Source organism: Saimiri boliviensis, chromosome 19, assembly GCF_048565385.1.
Source record: "Saimiri boliviensis isolate mSaiBol1 chromosome 19, mSaiBol1.pri, whole genome shotgun sequence".
In the NCBI taxonomy this organism is placed as follows: domain Eukaryota; kingdom Metazoa; phylum Chordata; class Mammalia; order Primates; family Cebidae; genus Saimiri; species Saimiri boliviensis.
Window position 1 is genome coordinate 35,792,376 of NC_133467.1, and position 24,096 is coordinate 35,816,471.

Here is a 24,096-nt window from a genome sequence, read left to right on the forward strand (position 1 = left end):
CCACAGACCCCAGGGCCTGCTCCCCTGGCCAGCTCTCCCAAGATGACCAGACCCCCCTTGGCTGTTCTCTAGGTTAGATCTTCCTGAGATCTCACCCCACTCCCTCGGGCAATACACTGAGCTTCTTGACCACCCTGGAAATACCCAGGAAGTATGGGGGACAGAATAATGTGATGTGACTGCTCAGGCAGGAGGTGGGGGACTACAGGTTCCAGAATGGGCTGTAACTGATTTCCATATTATTTAGCGAGCCAGTATGTAACACTGTTTAAGGGCTTAAGGGTATTGGCTCAATTAATTCATGTGTGGGTGGGGCAGGGGTTAGGGCAGGCTGGGGATGGAACAAGGAGCACTAATTCAGCAACATTTATAAAGTCTGTTGTGTACCAGAAACAGAGGCACTGGGAATACAGCGGCACCTTAAGAAACCTATAGTCCAGTAGAACCTGCTTTCTGCAGCAGGAGGAACTGCAGTTAGACCTAAGGAAGAACTTCCTTTCAGGCAGAAGGTCAGTGATATGGGCTAGGGAGGCTTTAGGATTTGGGACCCAGGCCTGTGAACCACTGCTCTTCGAAGAAGCCTAGTTTTACTCTATTCACATTGCTCGCCTTCTGTAGGTGCTCCAAATTCTTGCTGCCTGAACAGCTGACTGGTATAGTTGGGTTCCTGAGAGATTGAGGCTTGAAGGTAGGTAGGATTCAGAGTCCTGGGGCAGGGGGCTGGGCCTAGGGGAGGGGATGCAAGCTGGCCTACCTGGTTCTCAGCGAGTGGTGACTCTCACCCTGGCCCCTTGGGGCTTCTCAGTTTCATTTTTAGGGCTCACTTCCTTTGTTTGCATAACAGCTGCCCAGGGAGGCGGTCAGGTTCCCCTAAGCCTCCCCTTCCTTACCCACTCCGGAAGTAGAGATGCTGAGTGGGAGGTTTCTGAAGCTGCTGAATCAGGAAGAAATAGAGAGCCGCGAACCCAAACCCAGGGGGTATGTTGGGGAGGGCCGCGATGGCAGTGACATTGGCTGCTCTGATCACCCTGTCTCCGTGGTGCCCCTGGGAGGTGATCCTCACACTCCTCACAAACCAGGAGGCCCCTCTCTCTGACGTACCCATGTGGCCCTGGTCAGGAGGGAGGGGCCCAGGGTCCAGGTCTTCGGATGATCTCCTGACCATGGGGCCAGTGTGTGGAGATGAGTTCAGCGGGGATAGAGCCAGGAGACAGCATTCCCTCCAGCCCACAGGGATTGGGGGCAGCTCTGGCCCGGGCAGGGCTTGGGGAGCTGCCACGTGCCCGGTCGGCCTCCCGGAGTTTGGGCTGGGCTCTTCCAGTTTTAGCACTTGGCATTTTTAGCTCTTGGCTTTCTGCCTTTTCCTCTGGGAGCTCCCCCAGCTTGCCCATTGCCCAAGTAGGGCTTGCTTCCCTGAGAGCTCAGCTCTAGGGTCCTTGGGAGGAATCACTAGAGTTGGGGGTGGCCTTCTTGGGCCTTCTACTCTCAAATGGAAAAATTCGATTTCCACTGGCCAGTCCCAAAAACTCATTTCCCGGTAGGCCCCAGTCTGCATTCCCTCTCCCGCCCCCATCTCTCATTCTTCAGCCTCACCTTCTTCAGCCACCCTTTCTCCAGTGCCCTCAGTCCAGCCTCTGCCACCCTTGCCCTCTCTGGCCCTGTGCCTCTTCCAGGATTCCCCCATCTCCTGCTGCCTCCCCAGTTGTCTAGGCCCCAGCCTTTCCCAATTGCCTGGCACTCCCACCGGTCCTGGGGTGACAGGTGGTAGAGGTAGATGGGGTGGGTGGGTCGTAGGTGGTGGTGGGTCACATTACTTCCCAGCCTGATCACCTCTTTTGGCTTCTGGAAGGTCAGAGGCACATGCTCCTTTTGAGAGTGGCTCCCAGCCTCGTCCGGCTGGGCCCAAGGACACTCACTGGACTGGCTGGCTGTTGCCATGGGAACCTCCCAGGGTTATCCTGATGCAAGAATGCCTCCTCATCCTGCCTTGTTCTGGGCCACGGATGTTCCTGGCCCTTTGGCATGCTCGCAGCAGGGGTCTGGTAGGTTGCAGGGTGGGGGTTTTGGGCTATTGCCTAATCGGACAGCAGGTTCTTCCCCTCCCCGACTCAGCTGCCTGAGCCACAGAAGCCCCTTGCTAACCACTTCAGCCTCTTGTCCGAGTTCCCCATCCCCTCCGCCCCCAGGCCTCCCTGAAGGTCTTGGGTAACCTTTGGCTCCCAGGATAGGTGACTGCCCACTCCCAAATGGAGAACAACAGTGGACCCCTTCCCTGCTCAGCTGTTCTTCTGGCTGGGCCTGGTCCTGGCTCAGCCGTTCCTGGGCCAGGTGGGGACCCAGCCCAGGTCTTTTCTAACCAGAGCTTTGGCCTGAGCAAGATTCGACGTCAGAAAACCCAGAGTGTCGACTGCTGCCCACCTGTGGGCCCTGGGCAAGAGGCCTCTCCTTGCTTAAGGGCTCAGCTTTCTCATCATTGAAGTGGAGACCACAGATACTGCTCTCAGAGGCTGTGTGAGGATGAAATGAGTCAGTGTAAGATACATGAAACGGCTTTGCCAGCTAAAAGGTACTGATAACAGAGCAGTTATTTTTATTTTACTTAAGCTCTAAGGGGGAAACTGGGAGCCTCTGGGAGCTGCTGATATGGGAGGAAAGGGTGTTGATTCCCCGACCATGTGGCAGAAGCTGGAAGCTGGCGGGAAAAGATGCTAACTAGCATTCAGTTCTCAACACCTGTGCTAGGTGCTGTGGGGCCCCCAATCCTTGCCCCAAGGCTAATTGGATTAGCTGCACACAAAGCAGAATTTTAATAGTTCTCTCTTAATGGTGCCAGGAGCAGTCTGCCAACTGGGTGAAGAGGAAGGAGGGGGTGGCCTTTGAGTTGAATCCTGAAAGATAACAGGATTTCACAGATGGGAGAATGGGGAGGGCATTTCAGGCTGGGCAAAGGTGAGGCCTGAGGTGGAGGCATGACAGCCTATAGCCAGATTGTTCACAGAGCGGGCAAATTCGCCTGCAGGCAGCCTGCAGGGCTGAGGGGACGTCTACTGTAGGAAATAGGAGGGATGCCACTCATCTTTGCTATTCTCCTCACTCTCCACTTCCACTCCAGGGCAGGGTCCCTTTGCAGGAGTTCCCACCAGCATGGGGCACTTACCTTCACTCAGCCCCAGGGGAGGCACCCAGCAGAGGGGAGGGACATCCATTGAGGTCATCACCGAGACCTTGCTCAAAGTCAAAGGGACAGGTCATCTGGCTGGAGCAGGATAGGCAGACACCTGAAGCCACAAGCTGTGGAGAAGAAAGTGCTAGATGGCTCCCTTTGGAAGGTGTGTCGCCCATGGTCAAACAGGCTGGCCATCAATGCTTGCTTATCTGGAATGACAGGGGACTAGTCCAGAAACTGTGACATGAGGCCAGCAAAGAAACAGGCCCACTGGGTGCTGTGGCTTATGCCTGTAATCCCAGCACTTTGGGAGGCTGAGATGGGAGGTTGGCTTGAGGGCAGGAGTTCGAGACCAGCCTGGGCAACATAGCAAGACCTTATTTATACTTAAAAAAAAAAAAAAAATTAACTGAGCATGGTGGTACACACCTGTAGTCCCAGCTACTTGGCAGTCTGACGTCGGCGGATTGCTTGAACCCAGGAGATCGAGGCTGCAGTGAGCTTATGATCCACCACTATACTTCCAGGCTGGGTGACAGAGTGAGACCCTGTCTCAAAAAAAGAAAAGAAAAACAAGCTGTGACTGTCAAAGCACTCCTATACCTTCTATCTCACTGAGAATAGACTTTGAAGAATGTTAAGACCGTCAGTATCTCTATTTAACAGATAAAGAAACTGAGATAGGGCAGGGCCTGTAATCTCAGCCCTTTGGGAGGCTGAGGTGGGTGGATCACAAGGTCAGAGGTCCAGACTAGCCTGGCCAATATAGTGAAACCCCATCTCTACTAAAAACAAAAATTAGCCCGGCGTGGTAGCAGGCACCTGTAGTCCCAGCTGCTGGGGAGGCTCAGGCAGGGGAATCGCTTAAACCTGGGAGGCAGAGGTTGCAGTAAGCAGAAATTGCGCTACTGCACTCCAGCCTGGGAGAGAGTAAGAGTGAGACTCAAAAAAAAAAAAAAAAAAAAAAAAAAAAATTAAATAGATGTGACCTGTCCAGCGATAGAAAAAAACTCAAAAAACCCCACAAAAAACAAAAAACAAAAAACAGAGAGATTAAGTGACTTGCCTAAGTCACATTCTAGCTAGACAGTGACCGTGGAGGAAGACTGGCCCTCGGTCTCTCTTAGGGCACCTTGCTTCTTCTCCAGCCCCAGCTGGCTCAACGTTACTAGCACACTCCCAGCTCCCACTGGTGTTCTGTTGAGTCCTCCCTGAGCCTCGTCCTCCACCCCCACTTCAGCTACCTGGGCTCCTCGCCCTGGAGGCTTTTCTTCTCTGGCCACCAGCTGCCACCTCATTGGCTCCAGCTAATGGGTAGGAGAAGGCCAGCCCTTGAAGGGCCTTTTGCCAGCTTCAGTCCTGCCTCTTGCTGTTCAGAGGTGGAAACCGAGGGAAGTGACTTGTCCAAGCTCACAAAGTTTGCTAGGGACAGAGGGGAGACCAGAGCCCAGGGCACCTGCCCCTAACTGAGAGTTCCCCTGTTCTTCCTCCCTGCCCTCTGCTCCCCTCCTCTCCAGGGCTCTGAGCTTGGCTCTGAGGTGCCGTCTGGAGGGGCTACTTGCTGCAAGTCAGGTTCTTCCTCATGCTGTCTCTGAGCAGTGCCCTCAAGTGTGGCTCTCTCTGCAGAGACGCCTGGTGGTGGCCACAGGGGGGCAGCAGCAGGCGGAACTGGAGGCTCTCCTTGCAGAATAGTGGGATGTGAAGGAAGAAAGGGCCTCTAGGAGCTGCCCCAGGAACCTGAGCTGAGCATGGTGTTACAAGGTCTTAACCTTGCGGGTACATACAAAGGCCCATTGAGCCTCAGGGGTGAAATCATGGCCTGCCTCCTCTCCCCCATAGAGCCCCCCCATTCATTTATGCATTAGTCATTTATGGGTCACTTACCCTGTCTGTGGTCCTCGGCCAGTACCAGTGGATATGTGAAAGCAGCTGTGTGAAGCCGAGTACAGTGCTGTGGGGGGAACACTGGGACGGATCGCCCGCTGTCTGCTGAGGCCGGGTCTGCACGTCCGGGAGGCTGCCTTGGCCTGGAAAACATCTGTCTTTGGAGTCAGACAGGCCCAGCTCCACCAGTTACAACTGACTTTGAAGCAAGTCTCTCAATCTCCTTTTTTGGTTAAATGAGAATAGACTTGGCACACAGTAAGCACTCAATAAATGTGAACTATTAACCATCTGCGGGGAGAGACATATGAGTAAATTGATAATTACGGTATAGACTGAGATACTGTGTTGTGGGTAAATACAGGGTGTATCAGCAGCATGGAAAATGGGTTTCTGATTCTGACTTGGGGGTGGAAGGGTCAGGGAAGACTCCCTGGAGGAGGCAAGACAAGCTAGATGTTGAAATACAAACTGCACTTATGTATGTTTTTGTTTAACTCATGGACAAAGACTTACGGATAGGTGCAAAAAATAAATCCTGTTTTACAACCCAGAACTCATTGTTCAGTATGAGTTTTGATACATATAAGAAGAGACGTTATGATACCTGAGATAGTTCACTGATGGGAGTATTGATAGCCATAAAGATTGGTTCCAAGCCAGGCACAGTGGCTCAAGCTTGCAATCCGCACACCGAGGTGGGAGTATTGCTTGAAGCCAGGGGTTCAAGACCAGCCTGGGCAAGAAAGTAACAGACACCTCATCTCCACAAAAATTTAAAAATTGGCTGGGTATGGGGGCATGTGCGTGCACTTACAGCTACTCAGGAAGCGGAGGCTGAGGCAAGAGGATGGAGCCTAGGAGTTGGAGGCTGCACTGAGCTTTGATGGCATGACTGTACTCCAGCCGGGGCTTTTAACTTGAGAACGTGATGTCTGGAGTTAAAGCATTTCCACACATCTGTACTATTCTTGGGCATGATTGCTTAGGAATGAATATGATTTGAACTCATTCATGTTAGGAGAGAGTGTCAAACAGAGAACCAGCAGACCCACCACGTAGAGTAAAAAGGGCCCTAAAGCAAATTGGTTGAAGAAGTTAGATCCCAAAGATTCTTGGTGAATTTTGAAGTCTTCATCAGTATGTCCATATTAAAAGGAGAGGACAGAAGCCAAAATAAAAGCATTATGAGCTGCCAGGACAACTGGATTAAAATAAGCATCAGTTTCGTTAGAAAGGGCTAACTTCACTCCAGCTCTTTAGAGGATCTAAAGTGAACTCGATGGACAGTGGAAGAAATCACAACATGAAATTCCTTGAATAAAAACTTATTGACTTAAAAGAAAAAAAGAACACAAGGAGTTCATTCCACACAATAAAGATGGGGAGGGTGTCTCAGGCAAAGAGAATGCCATGAGGATGCATGGTTAGAACCATTTACAGCTAATAGCAGGGTGTCCTGCAAGTGTTAATTTATATCAACCTTCTCTCTCCAATTGTTAAGCTCACACTCCGTTTTTTTTTTTTTTTTTTGAGACGGAGTTTCGCTGTTGTTACCCATGCTGGAGTGCAATGGCGCGATCTCGGCTCACCGCAACCTCCGCCTCCTGGGTTCAGGCAATTCTCCTGCCTCAGCCTCCCGAGTAGCTGGGATTACAGGCACGCGCCACCATGCCCAGCTAATTTTTTGTATTTTTAGTAGAGACGGGGTTTCACCATGTTGACCAGGATGCTCTGGATCTCTTGACCTCGTGATCCACCTGCCTCGGCCTCCCAAAGTGCTGGGATTACAGGCTTGAGCCACCGCGCCCAGCCCCACATTTCATATTTTTAAATATGTGTTGGGCTGGGTGCGGTGGCTCACGCCTGTAATCCCAGCGCTTTGGGAGGCTGAGGTAGGCAGATCATGAGATCAGGAGTTCGAGACCAGGCTGATCAACATGGTGAAACTTCGCCTCTCCTAAAAATACAAAAATTAGCTGGGTGTGGTGGTGCATGCCTGTAATCCCAGCTACTCAGGAGGCTGAGGCAGGAGAACCGTTTGAACACGGGATGTGGAGGTTGTGGTGAGCCGAGATCACACCATTGCACTCTAGCCTGGGCAACACAGCAAGACTCCATTTCAAAAAACAAACAACAACAACAAAAAAACGTTTTGTGAATGAGTGAATAAACAAGTGAATCGACTTCTCTCCAGTCAGGTCCCCAAAGACTCTGCCTCCTCTTCTTTTTGCTTGTTGTGCTGTTTCCCTACAAGCCCCACCCCATTCCATCCCTCACCCGCCAGGTTGTTGCCCCTGGAGCAGCAGTCATCAAACACCCAAGGACTGATTCATAAACCACATTTATAGTTACCAGCACGGGCAGAGGTGAGTGCCTGGGTCAGCTGGGCAGTGATCATGGGAAGAAACAATAGACTCAGAAGCAGGGAATTGAGGCAAAAGCAATGGGTGGTGTCACTGAGCCAGGGTGGATGGCATGTGGTTCCACTACGGGACAGGCTAGCTTTGGGGGCTGACCTTGGTGTCCCTCTGCTCAAGAATCCTCCACCTGGGCAGGGTGCCCCTTTCTTAGGCTCTGCAGAGCTGAATGAGCTGGTCCCCTGCCGGCTCAAAGTGCCTGCGTGTGTGAATGCAGTGAGCGGGCTTCCTTCAAATAGGCCTAGATTTGACTTCCAAGCTGTCCTCTCCGCCAGTAAGGTAGACCTTTAATTGCTCTGTCCCTCTGCGGAAGAGTGACTCTCAGGGTAGTTGTGCTCCGAGTTCTGGGGGCACCTCTGTTGTCTGAGGCCAGCACCATCTTCCTCAAGCATCATATTCCCGAACCCTCCATGAGGCTGTGGTTTCAGCCACCCCTGGCTTCCAGTTCGAGTCCCGTGGACTCTGGCTGCTACCTTGACCAGTCGCCTCTGCTCCTGTCACACAGTCCTGCCCCTCCCCTTCTTCCTGCTTCACCCTCACCAGTGCCCGGCCTTCAGATAGCGCCTCACATCTGTGCATCTCTCTGCTGCTCACTTTTCCCCTGGCTTGTGGAAGGCAAGCAGAGCACGTTCTATAAGGCCACCAGTTCCACCAGCTAGTGGACTTGCAGGGAAGCACGACTTTGGGGAGTCTTTGAGCAAGTGACCTTGAAGGGCTGGGTCGATGAGCACATGAATTTGTAGTTTGAGCAGCTTCTGGTGATGACAAAGCCCAGGACGTGTCCATAAGGAGCTGGCCTCTGAGGAGGAGAGCGGGGGAAAGGCTCTAAAAGCCAGGGCCAAGGGATTGAGCAGCGGGATGTTGGATGGGCTGGCCATGAGGACAGTGAAGTCACTGAGGATGAGAGCAGGAACTGGGTGGAAAAGGAGACTGGGAGCCGGTGGCTGAGTGTCAGAAAATGAGAATGAGGCCGGGCGCGGTGGCTCACACCTGTAATCCCAGCACTTTGGGAGCCTAAGGCTGGAGGATTGCTTGAGCCCAGGAGTTCGAGACTAGCCTGGTCCACAAAGCGAGGCCCCATCTCTATACAAAAAAACAAAAGAGGGCCGGGCGCGGTGGCTCACGCCTGTAATCCCAGCACTTTGGGAGGCCGAGGAGGGCAGATCACTAAGAGATCGAGACCTTTCTGGCCAATACAATGAAACCCCATCTCTACTAAAAATACAAAAATTAGCTGGGCGTGGTGGCGCGTGCCTGTAGTTCCAGCTACTTGGGAGGCTGAGGCAGGAGAATCGTTTGAACCCAGGAGGAGATGGAGGTTGCAGTGAGCCGAGATTGTGCCACTCCACTCCAGCCTGGCAACAGAGTGAGACTCCGTCCCAAAAAACAAAACAAATCAAAAGAAAATGAAAAGGAACCACCAGGATTGGTGGGCTGCCAGTATTGAGGAAAGCAGGAGGGTAGGCCAGGCAGGCGGCATGAGCCTTAGAGGAACCATAGCTTTCCAAGAGGCAGGATGAGTAGTAGTGCGGAAATTGAATTTGGGAGGAAGGAAGGCCACAGACTCAAAGCAGATGCTGAGGGATGAGGGCTGGGAGACAGAAGCGTCCACTCGAGACAGCGGTAAGGGACAGTGGAGTTCAGCTGAGGAGGCAGAAAGGGGAACTGCTGAGACTAGGTTATGGGGGAATTTTTTTTTTTTTTTTTTGAGCCAGAGTCTTGCTCTGTTGCCCAGGCTGGAATGCAGTGCAGTGGTACAGTCTTGGCTCACTGCAACTTCTGCCTCGTGGGTTCAAGTGATTCTCCTGCCTCAGTCTCCTGAATAGCTGGGATTATAAGCGCCCTCCACCATGCCCGGCTAATTTTTGCATTTTTAGTAGAGATGGGGTTTTACCATGTTGGCCAGGCCGGTCTCGGATTCCTGACCTCAGGTGATCTACCAGCCTCAGTCTCCCAAAGTGCTGGGATTACAGGTGTGAACTATTGCGCAGGGCCTGGAGGAAGTTTTCTGACTGCTCACCAGGCGTTCAGGAAGCTGGATCTTGAGGGGGAGGGGAGGCAAGGGGCATGCATTGGGTCAGGTGAGGAGAGACTCCGGGAGTAAGTTCTGACTCCTTCCCTGTGACTCAGGTAAACCAGGAGATTTGCGCTTTCCGTGGAGGCCCAAATACATGTTTATTGAAGATGAGCTGGAAAGTCTGATTCTGTGTTGAATGACAAAGTGCTAAGAATAAACCCCTTACATCTAGACGATACTTGAGAATGTACAAAGTATTTTCTTGTACTTTGCCATATATTTTCTTAATTTCCTTCTAATTGTAACCCTGGAAAGTGGACATTATCAGTGGTAAGCTCAGAGTGACTTCCTAAGTGTCCAGGCTGGGGCTGAAACTCCTTCTGTGCTGCCTTCTAGTGCGTTGATGAGTGCAATGCTTTCTGGGTTGCTTACACACACACACACACACACTGGAGTCTGTTCTTACACACACACACACACACACACACACACACACACTGGAGTCTGTTCTTACACACAGACACACCCTCCTAGAGTCTGTTCTTTTTGCATCTGACCACTCTTCTGTACCTCTTTTCAACATTCAGGAAATTAATGGTTTCTCCCTAAGTCTCCACACCACACTTTTTCTCTAGTGGAGGCAGTAATCAGTTGCAGGCTCTCTTCTGACATGCTCAGAAAAATGCAGGATGGCAAGTCACAGCCAAAAACAACTCCATGTACTCAGCTGGGCTACGCGTCAGCTGCTGCGGGGAGAGGCAGAAGCGGGCATCAGGGAAAGGACAGATCACCACCCCTTATTCTGTCTCTCAAACTCCTGGCTGGGAGCCGGACTTCGGATGAAACCAGGCAATCTCATCTAGGGATTCAACGCTCCCTTCACCTATACTATTGATGTCACCCACGCCGTTTCAAGTGCTCTTGCTTCCGAAAACCTTCAGGCCGGCGGTTGCGGCCAAAAAGGGATCAAAGGTTTCTCGCCGGCCTTAAAGGTCCAAATCGCAGTGGCGTCTCGGGTTATAAATCAGCTTGACAATAAAATACCACGTGCGCGATTCCGCTCCTCCCGCGACATGACGTGACCAGACACGCCGCTCGCGTCAGGGCCCCCAGGAAGACCCATTCCCACTGTGGGGGGCACGCAGATTTGCTGTGGCACATGCACTATAACGCACAGACAAAAAGCCAGTTTTAAAAACGTCTCCGACGTGATCACGCTCCATAGATTTTTTTTCCTAATGTTTTTAGGGCTGGGCAGAAGAGAACATGGGGTTCACCTCAGGAAATTTCAGACGCCACCCCCGTCGGAAGAAGGTAGTCGCGTCCGGCTCCTCCCCGGGTGTCAGTGAGCAGACCCGGCTATGAGCGAAAGTTCTGGGCGGGGCTGGACTGTTCTAAGTGAGTTCGGGCGGGGGAGCTTCACTAGGGGAGGCTGCCCTGGGAAGGAACCGATTTCCTCTCCGCATGTCTTACCCTTTTCTCCCAGTATCTGTTTGGACATATGAGTTGAGTGCACGGTCGCGGGCGGTCAGCCCTGTCCGCAGCTACGGCGAGGAGAGGTGGGATGGCTCCCTGTTGCCTCTCCGCCTAGTGGCCGCGTCCATTCCGTGCGGTATCCTGATTTTAGGGCTAGGGACAAGTGTCAGCTTCAGGCACCGCGAAGCGTGGCGGCCCCATGGCCCCGCTGGGAGGCGCCCCGCGGCTGGTGCTGCTGTTCAGCGGCAAGAGGAAATCCGGGAAGGACTTCGTGACCGAGGCGCTGCAGAGCAGGTGTCCGCGAGGCGGGAAAGGTGGAAGGGGAGCTCTCCGCACCACGTGACACGAGGGGGGCTTGGGGTGTCACGGAGTGCGCTTTGGAGTAGGGGTCCTTCGTTTGCAGGGCAGGAGGAGGACTGGGCTGGGGAAGGAAAAATGTCACCATCACATAAAACAGCAGTCTACACACGCGAGCGTCAAAAACCAGGTGACCACCTCTCCAAAGACCTTCAGCTGCGGGTCTCTCAAAGAAGCATTAGTAATGGCGCCTACCAAGGCACTTTCTGTATACCAGGAGTTGGATACCAGCCTGGGCAACGTGGCGAGACCCCGTCTCTACAAAAAATCCAATAAATAGCTGGGCGTGGTGGCCCACGCCTGTAATCGCATCTACTTGGGAGGCTGAGGCAGGAGAATCGCTTGAGCCCAGGAGGCGGAGGTTGCAGTGAGCCGACATTGCGTCACTGCACTCCAGCCTGGGCGACAGAGAGACCCTGTCCAAAACAAAAACAAAACTAAAAGCTCCTCTTCACCTCTTTGTTAGGTACTGTGTAACATTCTTAGTATCTCCATTTCAGAGGTGAAGAAACTGAAGCTCCAAAAAGTTCAACAGGCCGGGTGTGGTGGTTGTGCCTGTAATCCCAGCACTTTGGGAGACAGAGGCTGGAGGATTACTTGAGCGCCCGGTAGTAAGATCCTAGTCTCTACACAAAAATTAAAAAGTTAGCTGAGCGCGATGGCAAGCACCTGTAGTCCCAGTTGCTCAGGAGGCTGAGGTGGGAGGATTGCTTGAACCCGGGGGCTGCAGTGAGTTATAATCACGCTACTGTCCTCCAACCCACGCAGCAGAGCCTGAGGCCCTGTCTCAAAGTAAAATAAAATAAAATAATGTACGAAGTTAAACAAACAAAAACAAAAAAACTTTGTCGGACACAAAGTAAGTGGCAAATCCAGGATTCAAATTCAGCTTCGTGGTTCGTGGTGGGCATCTCAGCAGTTAAAAGAATATATAATTAAAACGAAAAGAGGCCGGGCGCGGTGGCTCAAGCCTGTAATCCCAGCACTTTGGGAGGCCGAGGCGGGTGGATCACGAGGTCGAGAGATTGAGACCAATCTGGTCAACATGGTGAAACCCCGTCTCTACTAAAAATACAAAAAATTAGCTGGGCATGGTGGCACGTGCCTGTAATCCCAGCTACTCAGGAGGCTGAGGCAGGAGAATTGCCTGAGCCCAGGAGGCGGAGGTTGCGGTGAGCCGAGATCGCGCCATTGCACTCCAGCCTGGGTAACAAGAGCGAAACTCCGTCTCAAAAAAAAAAAAAAAAAAAAAAAAAAAAAAAAAAAAAACCGAAAAGAAAAAACAAACAAACTCAGCTTTGTCTTGTGCCAAGGACTGGTTTCTTTCTGTTTTTTCCGACTGCCTCCCCAAATAATGATACCCTTTTGTTCAGTCTTCTGTCAAAGCAAGATCTTTTTGTGTGGGAGCATTTTGTGGAGACCTGGGCTAGGGAGCAGAGGATGGGGAGAAAGTAGAGTGGAGCTCCTCTCGAAGGCTAGTGTGGTGGGGGTACCAGGAAGCTGCTTTTAGGTACCACCGGGGTTCTACAAAGGTGTGGGAGAGCCCAGAGCAGAGGTCACCACCTGAATTTTTCACCACTTTTCCTAAGTTGCATTTCCCCCCACCTCCACACTCCGACCTCAAATAATGGTCAGAAGCACAGGCCTTGGAATTATACTGCTGGGATGCAAGTCCTGGCTCACTGTCGATTAGTGTGCGATCTTGTACACATCTCTTATTCACTCTGTGCCTCCGTTTTTTTTTTTATTTTTTCCTCTTGAGATGGAGTCTTGCTCTGTCACCCAGGCTGGAGTGCAGTGGTCTGATCTCAGCTTACCGCAACCTTTGCCTCCCGGGTTCAGGCGATTCTCCTGTCTCACCCTCCCAAGTAGCTGGGATTACAGGTGTGTATCACCATGCCCAGCTAATTTTTGTATTTTTAGTAGAGACAGGTTTCACCATATTGGCCCAGGCTGGTCTAGAACTCCTGACCTCAGGTCATCTGCCTGCCTTGGCCTCTCAGAGTGCTGGGATTATAGACGTGAGCCACCATACCTGGCCTATGCCTGTTTTGTTACCTGTAAAATGGGCATAATAATAGGGTGGTTGTAAAGGATTAAATGAGATAATGTGTGTGAAGGGTTTGGAATAATTATGGGCACCTAGCAAAGGTGCAAGAACTAAATATTGGCTATATTTTACCAATCCTGGATTCACTACTTAAAGTGTTGCTTTGGGGGAGTCAGTCCTCCTTTTGCAACCTCAGCTTCCTCATCTGAAACATGAAGACTAGAACACAGCTAGAGCAAGATAGTGAGACCCTGTCTACAAAAGATAAAAAAACTTAGCTGTGTGTGGTGCTGTGTGTCAGTAGTCCCAGCTACTCAGGAGGCTGAGGCAGGAGAATTGCCTGAGCCCAGGAGGCGGAGGTTGCGGTGAGCCGAGATCGCGCCATTGCACTCCAGCCTGGGCAACAAGAGCGAAACTCCGTCTCAAAAAAAAAAAAAAAGAAAAGGAAAAAAAAAGGGCCAGGCGCAGAGGCTCATGCCTGTAATCTCAGCACTTTTCGAGGAGTGGGTGAATCACAAGTTCAGGAGTTTGAGACCAGCCTGGCCAACATGGTGAAACCCTGTCTCTACTAAAAATATAAAAATTAGCCGGGTATAGTGGCAGGCACCTGCGATCCCAGCTACTTGGGAGGCTGAGGCAGAAGAATCGCTCCAACCCGGGAGGCAGAAGTTGCAGTGAGCCAAGATCGTGCCATTGCACTCTAGCCTGGGTGACAGAGCAAGACTTCGTCTCAAAGAGAAAAAAAAAGGTTATTTTTGTTTCATTTTTAAAATTTGCTTTTTTTTTTTTTTTTTTTTGAATGGTCTCACTCTGTCTCCCAGGGTGGCATGCAGTGGTATAGTCGTGGCTCACTGCAGCCTGGAACTCTTGGACTCAGCAATGCTCCCACCATATGCTGCCATGCCCAGCTAGTTTTTACCTTTTTTTGTGGAGATGGTATCTCTGGGTCTTACTATGTTGCCCAGGCTGGTGTTGAACTCCTGGCCTCAAGCAATCCTCCTGCGTCAGCCTCCCAAAGTGTTGGGATTACAGGTGTGAGCCACCATGTCCAATCAGTGAATGAGTAAATGATTTATGTTATGGTGACCAAGTCAGGGGAGACTGAGGTACCTCTGGCTGTGAGATAATTAGTTTAGGGTCTGGACAATAACCTCATCCAGCCAGAATATTGCTGTGCCTGTTCACACTGTCATTGTCACTTTATAGGTTTTACCTGTTTGATTCAGGGCTCCTTTATATTCATTGGAGTTTCGTAATAATCCTGTGTGGGAGACAGAACAGAAAGTGTTACTCCCATTTTCCGATGAGGAAATAGGATCAGGGACATTGAGACCTACCAAAGTTACGTAATACCAGTAGTAGGAAAAGGATTTCAACCCAGGCCTCTAGATTCCCTTCCTGGGACTTGGAAGCTCCTGGAAATTCTAGGTTAACTGGATTCTGATCTCCCTGTCCCACAGACTCGGAGCTGATGTCTGTGCTGTCCTCCGGCTCTCTGGTCCACTCAAGGAGCAGTATGCTCAGGTAGGTGGTGCTCTGTGGCATCTGGTGTGGTGGGAGGGGCCGGCTCCTGGACTTTTTAGTGGCTGCTGCCTGAGTCACTGGTATGATCCCCGTGACCAGTGCTGGCTGGGTGGTGGCCAGCTCTTGGTTTCTGTGAGTGGACCTTTCGGGGGCATTTTTAGCTTACGTTTCTTTGCTAATAGCCTCCCTCCCTTTCAAGCGTGTTCCAGAAGGTGTGCCCAGGAAAGGTTGCTGACACTTGAGTTGGCAGCTCCGATGCTGTGTGAGTAGTAAGGACCTGCCCATGTCTCCTCGCACTGTACCCTCACTCAGCTGGCCTGACACAGCCCCTGGAACTCTGCTCCTAGAAATTTAGTACAGGCCGAGCGCAGTGGCTCACGCCTGCCATCCCAGCACTTTGGGAGGCTGAGGCAGGTGGATTGCTTGAGTCCAGGAGTTAGAGACCAGCCTGCCCAACAGGGTGAAGTCTCGTCTCTACTTAAAAAATTTTTTAAAAGAGTAAACAACAACAACAACAAAAAGACATTTAGTTCCAAAAGTTGCTAAAATATATTATTAAGTGAAAAAAAAAAAAAAAAGACAAAACCAAGATGTATAGTGGTGTGTAGAGAAGGCTCCATTTGTCTAAAACCAGAGAGGCACTCCAGGAACGACTCTGTGACCAAGAACTGTAAAAGAATTATGACTGTATCTGCTCACATATTCAGCTATTTAACAAGTATTTATGGGGTGCCTGTCTCGTGTTCGGCATTGTTTCAGTACCTGGATGTGTTCTTGCACTGTGTGGGAAAGACACGTTAGAAACTACCATTGGTTGCCCCCAGGGAGGGGACAGGGTGAGAGAGAGATTTTTCACTGTAAATCAATGTGTATCTTTGCATTTTGAACCAAATGGATTTTTTTTTTTAAAGGGTTTCTAAAACAATAAAAAATAAGTCAGTAGGAACTCTCAGAATCTTAGACTTCAGAAAGGGAACCTGGAAGGCATGATTAGCTTCCTTCATGGCGAGGAGCCCTCTTGTCGCCTACATTTTGCCCTTGGTCTACAGGTGCAGCCTTCTGGGACATGTACTCTGGCCCCTCGGTCAGTTGGCCTGAGTGTGGCCTCTGGAGCCACATAAAATGAATTCCCCCACTTCTGTATGCCAGCTCTGTCTCTGTAGGAAGCATTGGGTCATTCTCTTACCAGCTGAACAGACCCATTTGTAGGTTGGCAGCCTGAGGAAGTGTAGGAGTAACTAAATTAAGTGTTTTAATTTGTTTTTTTTTTCTTTTTGAGATGAGGTCTTGCTCTGTTGTGCAGGCTGGAGTGCAGTGGTGCATAATGGCTCGCTGCAGCCTTGACCTCCTGGACTCACCCGATCCTCCCACTTCAGCTTCCCGAGGAGCTAGGAATACAGGTGCATGCCACTATGCCCGGCTAGTTGTTGTTGTTTTTTTTTTTTTTGAGAAGGACTTTCGCTCTTGTTGCCCAGGCTGGAGTGCAATGGCTCGATCTCTGCTCACTGCAACCCCCGCTCCCCGGGTTCAAGCAATTCTCCTGCCTCAGCCTCCTGAGTAGCTGGGACTACCGGTGCATGCCAGCACGGCCTGGCTAATTTTTTGTGTTTTAGTAGAGATGGGGTTTCACTGTGTTACCCAGGCTGGTCTCAAACTCCTGAGCTTAGGAAATCCACCCACCTCAGCCTCCCAAAGTGCTGGGATTACAGGTGTGAGCCACCACACCTGGCCAATCTTTTTTAAAAAAATTTTTGAGGTGGAGTTTTGCTTTTGTTGCCTAGGCTGGAGGGCAATGGCATGTTCTTGGCTCACTGCAACCTCTGCCTCCCAGGTTCAAGCTCTTCTCCTGCCTCAGCCTCCCAAGTAGCTGGGATTACGGGCACGTACCACCATGCCCAGCTAATTTTGTATTTATAGTAGAGATGGGGTTTCTCCATGTTGGCCAGGCTGGTTTCAAACGCCCAACCTCAGGTGATCTGCCTGCCTCGTCCTTCCAAAGTGCTGGGATTACAGGCATGAGCCGCTGTGCCCGGCCCATGCTTGGCTAAGTTAAATTTTTTTTTTTTTTTGTAGAGATAGATGGGAGTCTCATTATGTTGCCCAGGCCGGTCTCCAACTCCTGGACTCAAGCGATCCTCCCTCTGTGGCCTCCCAAAGTGCTAGGATTTAGGTGTGAACTACTTTGCCTGGCCTGGTTTTCAAACGTTTAAGCAGGATTCGTTCCCAAATGAAACTGGATACAGAATTTCTTTGTATCCAGGAGATAGACTGGGAGAGACTCTGGGGTGGTGGGGTGGTGGTAGGGGGATGGGAGGAGGGAAAGGGTGAAGGGGGAGGCACTGAGCCTTCCCCACTGGGGCCTAGACACTTCCAAAGGCCTTCCAGGAGCATTTTCAAAACTGATCTTCCAAAGTTCCCAGACAGGTCATGCTTCAGTCCTACTGAGTCAGACTGGCGGGGTTGGGTTGGGGGGCGGGAGGAGAAAGGGGCAGGAGTTTGCATTTTTAAAACCTCCTTGGAAAACTCTGATAGGCCAGACTGCCCTTGCTCTGTGGAAGTCCAGCACCACTCTGTCCCCAACTCCCATTAAAAAACAAAACCAAAATGAAATGTTGATGTATTGATTTCCTAAGTCAGAAGGGGAAATGTAACCGACATGCAGCCCACGATGCTCCTGGAGGGAAACCAGTTCAGGAGCAGGAGGTGGCTGCTGACCTTCTCTTGCAGCAGGGGGAGCAGGTGGGTGATCAAGAAATTGAGAGCCCCAGGGGAGAACGTCTTGCTGCAGTGAGTTATGGAGGAGCTAGAACCTGAACTGGGTGATGCTTTTCAGACCCCTCCTATCCTGGATCCCTTTGGATGGACCCTTCTGCTTGGAGCGGGGAGAAAGCCGCTCTGCACGGTGGTCAGAGTAGCCTCTCCTGCCTGGGGGTCCTCTGAGTGTGGGAGGCCTTGCAAGTGCTCAGAGCCAAAAGGGGTGATGCTGTTTCAGCAAAGGCACCAGGAATCTGGGGATGGGAAGGGGTGAGGGTGAGAGAGGGAGACATACAATCTCCCTGGGATTTGGGATGGGGGCAAGTGATGCTAGTGGGAGGACATGGAATGCTGCTGCTGTTTTTTTCCCCCTCAGATTTCCCACTTTAGTTAAAGGCTAAGCCTGTGCCCAGGGGATGCAAACTAATTTCAGGATTAGTTTAAGCCAGAAATAATTGGGAAGGTAAACCTTGCAAAAGGGAAACCACATCACATATTTCAAAGGCAAATGGAAACACTTTGTGGATTATCCCCAGACCTTTCTTCCTTCTGCCAGTGATCAGGATTTCTTAGTTGCTGGAGCTCTTTCCCTTGCAGACCTTTGTCCTAGCTGAAACCTCATTAATCCTTGTATCAGCCTTAGGGGAGGCAGGTGAGGGTGAGGGATGGTTCTTCTGCGGTTTTAGGAGGGACCACTGAGGTTGAAAGACTGGTGACATAGACATAATGTCTTTTGGGCAGGAGCATGGCTTGAACTTCCAGAGACTCCTGGATGCCAGCAACTACAAGGAGGCCTTTCGGAGGGACATGATCTGCTGGGGAGAGGAGAAACGCCAGGCTGACCCAGGCTTCTTTTGCAGGAAGGTTGTGGAGGGCATCTCCCAGCCCATCTGGGTAAGAGAGCTCCATGACAGCCCGAAGAACACCTGTTTCCCTAGCTCTTTGCTGTGTCCATCTCTCTCTGTCTCCACTGCCACCACCCTGGCCCTAGCCCTCACCATCTCTGGCCTGTGGCCTCCACACTGGTCTCTAGCTGTGGCTCTTGCCCTCTGTGGTCTGTCATGACACAGCAGCCAGACAGACTTTTTATTGTTTGTTTGTTTGTTTATTTATTTATTTGTTTTTGAGATGGAGTCTTGCTCTTATCCCCCCGGGCTGGAGTGCCATGGTGCAATCTCAGCTCACTGCGACCTCTGACTCCTGAGTTCAAGTGATTCTCCTGCCTCAGTCTCCCAAGTAGCTGGGACTACAGGTGCCTGCCACCATACCCAGCTAATTTTTGCATTTTTAGTAAAGATGGGGTTTCACCATGTCGGCCAGGCTGGTCTCAAACTCCTGATCTCAGGTGATCCACCTACTTTGGTCTCCCAAAATGCTCCGATTATAGGTGTGAGCCACTGCCCCTGGCCCAGACTGACCTTTCAAAAACATGAGCCAAGTGATGTCACTCTTCTGTTTAGAATCCTTCAGTTGCTTCCTATCGTTCTCATGAACAAGATGGAAATCTTTCACATGAACTTCTGGGCCTTGTGTGATCCAATTTCTGCTACTTTTTTAGCCTGCTTACTCCTTGAGCTATAGCGACACTGGCCTTCTTCCTGGTCAGTTGAACTCCTTCTGGAATCAGGGCCTTTGCACATGCCTTTCCATCTGGCTGGACCACCTTTCTTTCTCTCTTTCCCTGGTTAGCTCCAGCTCAGTTGACATGACACCTCCACCGAGAAGCCTTCCCTAATATTCAGGGCTTAACTGTGCTCCCTGGCAGGTGCTCCTGTAGCACTTTACCCTTTGTCTTCCTCATTCATTCCGGCAGTGAATATCGAGTATCTCCTTAGGCCAGTCGTGGTTCTGGTCAAAAATGCAATGAAGTCTTTTCCTTCAGGGAGCTTACGTTATGGCTGAGGGTGGAGAGGAGACAGACACAAAATAAAGACAGATGATGTCAGGTGGGGGTAAATGCTAAGGGAGTACGATAGAGGAGGCCGAGGATATGAGGAAGATCGAGAAGCCGTGCTGTTTTGCTAAGGGGGCCTGGGAAAGCCACACTGATATGATGATGTCTGAGCTAGACCTGAAGGAAGTAAAAGGAAGTAAGGGATAACTGAACGGATATTTGGGGAAGAAGCTTTCCAGAGAAAGAGCAGGGAGTGCAAGGGCCTGAGTGGTGAGTGTGCCTGGTCTGTCTGAGAACAAGCCAGGTGGCCAGAGTGGGTGAGGGTGAGTGGTGGGAGGTCAGGTGAGACCTCCCAGGCAGGACCTTTGGGAGAGCTGGGATTTTATTCTGAGTGACATGAGGAGTCACTAGAGGCTTCCGAGCAGAGGAGAGGTGTGATCTGATTCAAGATTGAGAAGGCTGGCCTTAGCTGTTGTGGGGGAAGATGGGAGCAGAAGCAGAGGGGCTGGGTGGGGGACCGTTCTGGTTTTTTTTTTTTTTTTTTTTGAGACAGTCTTACTCTGTCACCAAGGCTGGAGTGCAGTGACACGATCTCAGCTCCCTGTACCCTCCGCCTTCTGGGTTAAGCGATTCTCATGCCTCAGCCTCCTGAGTAGCTGGGATTAATAGCATGTGCCATCATGCCCAAGTAATTTTTTAATTTTTATTTTTAGTCGAGATGGGTTTCGTCATTTGGCCAGGCTGGTCGGGAATTCCTGACCTCAAAGGACCCTCCTACCTTGGCCTCCCAAAGTGCAGGCATGAGCTACCGTGCCCAGCCAGGACCTTTCTGTAACAGGTGAAATGACTGTGGTTGGAGCGTAAGGGCAGTGAAGGTAGAGTGGGGAGAAGGGGTCAGTTTTGCTTGTATTTTGAAGATAAAGCCAACAGGATTTGTTTATGGCTTAGCTGTGGACAATACCAAGGATTTTGTTCTGAGCAGCTGGACAAATACAGAATTATCATTTTCTGACACAGGGGAGGTGGGAGGAACAGGACTGGAGAGGAAATCAGGAGTTGAGTTTCCGCCGAGCTGAGGTTGAGACACTTATTGACACACATTGCGATCACTGTTATTTGATCACTGAAGACTTGTTCAGTGCCCGTCTCTCCCAGTAGACCATAAGCTCTGAGAGGGCAGGCACAGGGTCTGTTTTGCTTACCACTCTAGCCTTGGCACCTAGCAGAGTGCCCAGCCCACAGTAGGTACTTGCTATAATACTCGCTTAATAATTGGATGAATGAACTTGTCAGCAGCGCTGCCTGACGTGTAGTTGGCACTCAGCGGTGTGTGTTCAATGAATGAATGAATCCGTGAATAGTGAGGTCAGCAGCTGACATGGTTGTGGTGATGGGGGATAGAGCCACACCCCACACTGCCCTGGGTTCTGTAGTCCTCCCATCTCCCCCCACTTCCAGCATCCTGTCATGTTGGTCACCTGTCTGTGTCCCTCCCCTGCAGCTGGTGAGTGACACAAGGAGAGTGTCTGACATCCAGTGGTTTCAGGAGGCCTATGGGGCCGTAACTCAGACGGTCCGCGTTGTAGCGTTGGAGCAGAGCCGACAGCAGCGGGGCTGGGTGTTCACAGCAGGTGAGCTGCTCCATGTGTAGGGCACAGGCTGCCCACCCTGCGGTTTCTCGTGCTGTTTCCCTGGGACGCCTGAGGGGAGTGAGTGAGGGATGGTAAAGGGGAATCTAAGGCCTCCTGATTGGGGAGTGGCATGGTGGAGGGCGTCCTGGGGGCCAAGGTTTTCTGGGCTTAACCTAGGCTATCTTCTCATGGCCAGCGGGCTTCTTTGGTGGTCTGGCTGGGACCCACCCCGATGGTCCTTCACCTTTGCTTTCCAGTCCGGTAGGGGCTGACAGTGTTCAGGGGCAAACCCGACAAAGCTCACTGCTGTTTAACAGTAATGGAGGCGGGCGTCGGTAGCGGAGGTGGGAGTTGGTAGGTGAGAGTCGGTAGGAGGCGGGAGTCAGTAGTGGAGAGGAAGTTTTTCTGGGAGCTTCAGTGGTGCCAGCCCAGGACCCGCTCTGTGCACCTCGGAGGCACAGCTCAGGCTTCCTTCCTGCCCTAGGTCCCTGTGGCATGGAGCAGTTCAGGTCCGATGGGTAGGACCACTACTAATGCCGCTTATTTCTGGGGCACTCACGTGGTCCAGGCCCGTGCTAAGCATTTTCTATGCAGTCTCACTTTACCATGAAAACAGATAGAGCAGGTAGATGCTGTTATTAGTTTACCCGGGGTCAGATGAGGCCCTGGCCTGAAAGGTCACTCTTTCCCAGGGTCACAGAGAGTGAGAGCAGGAGTTGGCCTCCCGACCCTCTGGTTCTAACCCGGCACTTGCTGCCCTCTGAGGGGACTGAATCAGACAGATTTAAGGATAGAAAAGAACACAACCGGCTTGACAGCAGATGAAAACACAGTGGTGTGCGGTTTCACACGACCCGATTCACTCTGTAGGCAGTAGCAAGTGAAGAATTAAGTCAGCATGGGCCGGCTGTGGGGCTCAGGTGGCTGTGGGCTGCTGAACCTGCCATTGCACCGTTTCAGGGGTAGGGAGGCACCTTCTGGGTGGGGAGCACTTGGCTCTGGGGTAGCCGGGGAGAGGCTGGGGAGGGCCCACTCGTCTTGGGGCTGGCAGGCCTCGATGCCTGACGTCTGCCTGGAGCGCCGGACCTCGCCATGCTTCCTCCACAGGGGTGGATGACGCTGAGTCAGAATGTGGCCTGGACAACTTTGGGGACTTTGACTGGGTCATCGAGAACCATGGAGATGCGCAGCGCCTGGAGGAGCAGCTGGAGACCCTGACGGAATTTATCCGCACCAGACTTTAGTCACTAGGTTCTAGGAGTGAACTGGGGCGTGCTGAGGTGGGGGTGGGGCTGACTCTGCAGGTTGGGGGGTGCCCGATCCTGGCTCAAGGTGAGGAACAGACAGAGAGGGGTCTGGATTCTGGGGAGGTGGTTGGTGGATTTTGGGCAAGCCAGGAAACCTCTGGAGATCTCATTTTCTCCTTGGAAGAGTATGGAAGACAGCCATACTCTTCGGTAGGAGACTCCAAGGGCAAAGGAGGGTGACGTGGCTGTGCTTGAAGGAGAAACCCCAGGCCTCCCCCGCGCCAGTCCCCTCAGCCTGTGGTGGCCTTGCATCCTGACTGGATGTTCTCAGCCCCTTGTTCTAGGCAAGAACTCAGGGCTCCCCAGTGTGGATATTAATAAACCTCTTTGGAGCACACACTCAGAGCTGCGCCTCTTTCATTTCCCCAATGCCAACCTGGCATGGGTGGGGTTTAGAAGGCCTTAGATCAGGCATCCCCAAACTACAGCCCACGGGCCGCATGCGGCCCCCTGAGGCCATTTATCTGGCCCCCTGCCGCACTTCAGGAAGGGGCACCTCTTTCATTGGTTGTCAGTGAGAGGAGCACAGTATGTGGCGGCCCTCCAACGGTCTGAGGGACAGTGAACTGGCCCCCTGTGTAAAAAGTTTGGGGACGCCTGCCTTAGGGTGTCATGGTGGCTGGGAGTCCCTGTTCCACCTCCCACCTGGCTAGAATGTCCTACAGAGGTTACCTGTGCTGCGCCCACAGCAACAGGCCTGTTTATGTTGGAGGTAGGATCGGGGTTGAGGGCCTTACCTCCGGATGGCCCCGTAAAAGTCTGTGATCCACAGAAAGTGCCACCAGCAAGTGCCCCCTCCCCTTTTTTTCTTTTGAGACGGAGTCTTATTCTGTCACCAAGGCTGGCATGCAGTGGCGTGATCATAGCTCATTGCAGCCTTGACCTCCTGGGCTCAAGCAATCCTGTCTCAGCCTGCCAAGTAGCTGGGACTACAGGCACATACCACTACATTCGGCTAATTTTCTTTCATTTTTAGTAGAGACAAGGTCTCGTTATGTTGCCCAGGCTGGTCTTGAATTCCTGAACGCCAGCAGTGCTCCCACCTTGGCCTCCTAAAGTGCTGGGATTACAAGTGTAAGCACCATGCCTGGCCCAGCCCTGGTAATATATACAGCCTTTTAAAATTTCCAGATGTCTTCTGGATTCTTCACAGCCACCCCATGAGATGGGCGAGGATAGGATTTCATCTGCATTTAGTAGATGCCGAGAACTCAGAGAAGTGAAACAACTTCTCCAGGGTTAGAGGTTAGAGGGTTAGAGTCAGTGCTGTGTCTAACCCAGGCCACCCGACTCCTGACCAGGGCCCCTTCTGCACAGTCCTATGGGTGTGGCACACAGTCCCCTGGGACAGCTCCTTGCTGTCCCCAGATCAAGCCTAAGCACTCCAACTCTCTGGCCCTGGCTTCGTAATCCTCCCACAAATTCTGCTAGTTCTCACAGATAAGGGGACAGCCAAAGAAATTACAGTTTCAATGTGACCCAAACTGGATGTTGTACATTTCTCCCCAGATCTCCTCTGCTCTGCTGCCATCACCCTTGCTGGGTGCCAGCCACTGGGGACATAAAGGTGAACAGGTCACAGGGCTGTTCCTTAAGGAGCTCTCTTGCTGAGAAAT

The 24,096-nt window shown here is 51.6% G+C and overlaps 1 protein-coding gene and 1 non-coding gene across 2 annotated transcripts; both read left to right on the forward strand.

Annotated features, from left to right (window-relative positions):
• Nucleotides 1-5,522: 5,522 nt before the first annotated feature.
• On the forward strand, nt 5,523-5,650 carry LOC120360255 (small nucleolar RNA SNORA40). Its single transcript, XR_005576828.1, has one exon. It is a non-coding gene; the product is annotated as a small nucleolar RNA SNORA40 (small nucleolar RNA).
• A 5,255-nt stretch (nt 5,651-10,905) lies between these two features.
• PMVK (phosphomevalonate kinase) lies at nt 10,906-22,817 on the forward strand. Its single transcript, XM_003937762.3, has 5 exons — nt 10,906-11,257; nt 14,831-14,894; nt 18,390-18,542; nt 21,044-21,173; nt 22,281-22,817. The coding sequence occupies exons 1-5, from the start codon at nt 11,163-11,165 to the stop codon at nt 22,415-22,417; spliced, it is 579 nt and encodes a 192-aa protein (XP_003937811.1). The 5' UTR covers nt 10,906-11,162; the 3' UTR covers nt 22,418-22,817.
• Nucleotides 22,818-24,096: the final 1,279 nt, after the last annotated feature.

Bases quoted from the DNA above. Each gene is read 5' to 3' on its own strand.
- PMVK (XM_003937762.3), top strand. From the start codon at position 11,163: ATGGCCCCGCTGGGAGGCGCCCCGCGGCTGGTGCTGCTGTTCAGCGGC. The intron at 14,895-18,389 runs GTAGGTGGTGCT...TCTTTTGGGCAG, and splicing joins TCAAGGAGCAGTATGCTCAG to GAGCATGGCTTGAACTTCCA. The intron at 21,174-22,280 runs GTGAGCTGCTCC...CTTCCTCCACAG, and splicing joins GGGCTGGGTGTTCACAGCAG to GGGTGGATGACGCTGAGTCA.